The sequence below is a fragment of the Quercus lobata genome, chromosome 5 (genome assembly GCF_001633185.2).
Source record: "Quercus lobata isolate SW786 chromosome 5, ValleyOak3.0 Primary Assembly, whole genome shotgun sequence".
NCBI classification, from domain to species: domain Eukaryota; kingdom Viridiplantae; phylum Streptophyta; class Magnoliopsida; order Fagales; family Fagaceae; genus Quercus; species Quercus lobata.
The window spans coordinates 42,134,018-42,137,068 of NC_044908.1; the positions used below are offsets into that span (position 1 = coordinate 42,134,018).

Consider the following 3,051-nt stretch of genomic DNA (forward strand, 5'->3'; position numbering starts at 1 on the left):
TAAAATGAAAGTCAAACGGAACGCATTTTACCAATTAAATAAATAAGGGTAATTGTTCATGCACCACATCCCAATGCCTTAGGCAAATAAACCATTAAAATTAGAAATATGATAAAAATAAGTAAAAGCATAAAAGGACTGTAAGAAAATTAGCTGGAGGGTCGGGCTGGGTCCGTTGCTTCTGGCTGGTCGGTCAAGGGAAAATGCGGGTCTTCACCGAGGAGCTCCTGCACAGTCGGGATGCTAGTGGCTTCCATGTCCTCTGGCTCAGCATGAGCGTCAATTTGTTCAACCAGCTCCCTCATGCTAGCCGTTTCCTCCTCGTCAATAGTAGCCGGGGTGTCCTAGACGGCAGCGACAGGGCTCAGAAAGGGAATTTGGCCGGGGTCTCTCAGGTGCGAATCCTCGGGAACACCCAGTGCTTGGAGAGCGGCGAACCACCCGGCCTCAAAACCCAAGTTCCGAGCTCGAGCCACTACCGGCTCTGCAGAATTCTCGGCATCAGCGAAGCCTTCGTTATACCATTTTTGCTCCGCGGCCGCTAGGGCTGCCCTAAGGTCGGCTAACTCCTCGGCGTTGGCAGTATTAAGGCTGATGGCTTCAGTTAACTTGACCTACGTCTCATTCTACTTGGCCAAAAGCTCCGCACACCTCTTTTCGGCCAATGCCCTGTTCTTCTCCGCGGCAGCAGCCTTCTTCTCGGCGGACTCAGCTACCTTAAGCTTTTCCTTCGCCGTTTTAGCCACTGACTCCCGCGCTCCCTTTTCACGCTCGACTTCCTCGGCAAGATCCCGTGTCCGGCTGGCTACTATGTGAGCCAGTTGGGTAGCCTAGCAAGCACAAAAGTTAATAAAGAAGCAGAAGTGAATGTATGGAAAGAAAACGAATAAACTAAGTAACTACCGCAATGGCATGCCACTCTAACCGGCGCCCCACAGACTCCTCAGATCCCTCCTCGAAGGTATGCATGTCCTCGGGAAGAAGAAGACCTTCGACCAAAGTTTAGGCAATACGGCCGCCTTCGCCCTTCTCCCACATCCAAACACAGGCGGTTGAAGGCAGCGGCTTGCCGTCCAAAAGGAACTTGGGCTTCCACACTGGAGCCACCTGAGAGGAGGACGCAACCCCCGTACCAGCCTGGGTTGGCGGCTCACGGATAACGATTCCCCCTGTTGGTGGGGGAGGAGTCTGGACGGCGGCATCCCCCGGGCCCGTGGAAGGTTGATCGGTTACCTTCTGTTTCTTAAGGGCCCGTCCACCCTGTGAAGAGGGTGGAGGCTGAGGCCCCTGGCCCCGGCCCTGAGAAGGTGGGGGCTGGTTGGGTTGCCGTGCACCAGGCACAAAACGGTCAATGGTCATGACCTTCCTTGACACCATCCTTCCGCCCAGATGGATAGCTTCAACCAACAGGGCAGCTGCTTCAACCGCTGGTTGCTGAGGCTCGGTCGGGGGATCCTCGGGCTGAGGCTACTCTTGAACAAGGCCCTCTTGTTGGACAGGTTCGTGGGCTAACTCCCTAAGGCGCCGAGACACCTGTTCCGCAGACTCGTCTCGCAATGGGGCTAGCTCGTCCGAGCAGGTGAAGCGCCGTCCAAAATCTCTCGCCTCCCCGGTTGTAAGCGTTGGCGGCAGGAAATTCGCGTACCGGACGTCTATGTAGGACAGCAGGGGATTGTCAACCAAACGTGCCTGCTTAAAATTCTACCACGTGGAGTAAACTAGCTCTATCCCGAGGATCAGGTGCGAAGCTCGGAGTTGTCCGTCCCAGTGCACGTATATCTCGGAACGAAGGATGAAGTTTAAATCCTTGGCGTGGACGGTTCTAATGTCCGGAACAAACACTTTGCCGTCTGCAAAAGAACAAGTGCCATATCAGTATCTGATTATAAAGATTTATTCCATTAAAAGAAAAGGAAAAGCGAAGGAAAACAGTTAGATCAAGGGATTGGTACAAACCCACTTCACACCGTGAAAGGGGGTAAGGGACGTCCCCGGAAAACCAATTGCCGCGCACCCGAACGAATTCCCCGGCGGAGTTCCTGTTCGAATCAGGCAGGCATGATATCAGCCGTACCCGATTATCTCGTGCCTTTAGGTAATAGTTTGTAGCTTTGTTCCCACAGAGTCTATACATATGGTTAATATCATGGTAATTTAACTGTAAATCGAAAGTGTGGTTCAACCTACTGACGCAGCTAACTACCCGGTAAAAGTTGGGGGGCAGCTGGTCGGGACACAGCCCGTAGTACCTAAGTGTATCGGTCAAAAGGGGATCCACAGGAAACCTAACCCCGCCTTCTAAGATTGCCATCAGAGGAAAAAAGGCTGTACCGAATCCTCGGTGGAGAGCAATATCACTCTCGTGGCAGTAAGCCACATCCACGTCATCGGGAATACTAAATTTGCTCCTAAAGGTGGCTAAGGCCTCCAGAGACTCTAGAAGATAAGAGTAACCCATCTATAACGCCTAATGCTATGAAAGGGAACTTGAAAAAATAAGCTGAAGGAATAGAAAAAGGAAGAAAAACTTACTTTGGGTTCTAAGGAGGAAGAAAACACTGGGCAGGAGAGTAAGCACACAGAGAGTTGGTTGGCAGAGAGTAGGCGCGAAATATCAGAGGTGGAGGAAAAATGAGAGAATGTTCTATGGGGAACTATTTATAGAGTCAGAAAGGGGGGGGGGGCAAAGAAGCGTTTAATCAAGTAGTAAATGGGCGCGATTTACGAACGACCCTGCGGATGCCAAACGTAACTAGTACGCGCACCGCTTCGGTTCACGAAGCGTCAAGCAATAATGACAATTGTACCTGGCGCCACGAAACGGCGCGTCTTTTGAGATGAGCATTAATTAGGAACGATTACCACGATTCCCAAGCCATGAAAGTCTCCGAGGTCAAAAGGCTCGGCCAGCTCCTTGATTCTTCCCAGCAACCGGGTATGAATCAAGGGGGGGCTAATGTACGGCACCGAGATCGCAAGACCCATATAGGCCCTTGGGCCCAGGCCCAACAGGAACAGTCCCATTTCCCTAAGCCCTTCTTGGATCTGCCT

At 51.9% G+C, this 3,051-nt stretch overlaps 1 protein-coding gene across 1 annotated transcript; it reads right to left on the minus strand.

Moving 5' to 3' along the window:
* Positions 1 to 626: 626 nt before the first annotated feature.
* Positions 627 to 1,377, minus strand: LOC115990489 (mediator of RNA polymerase II transcription subunit 30-like). Its single transcript, XM_031114316.1, has 2 exons — positions 1,045 to 1,377; positions 627 to 830 (listed from the first exon to the last, which is right to left on the minus strand). The coding sequence occupies exons 1-2, from the start codon at positions 1,375 to 1,377 to the stop codon at positions 627 to 629; spliced, it is 537 nt and encodes a 178-aa protein (XP_030970176.1).
* Positions 1,378 to 3,051: the final 1,674 nt, after the last annotated feature.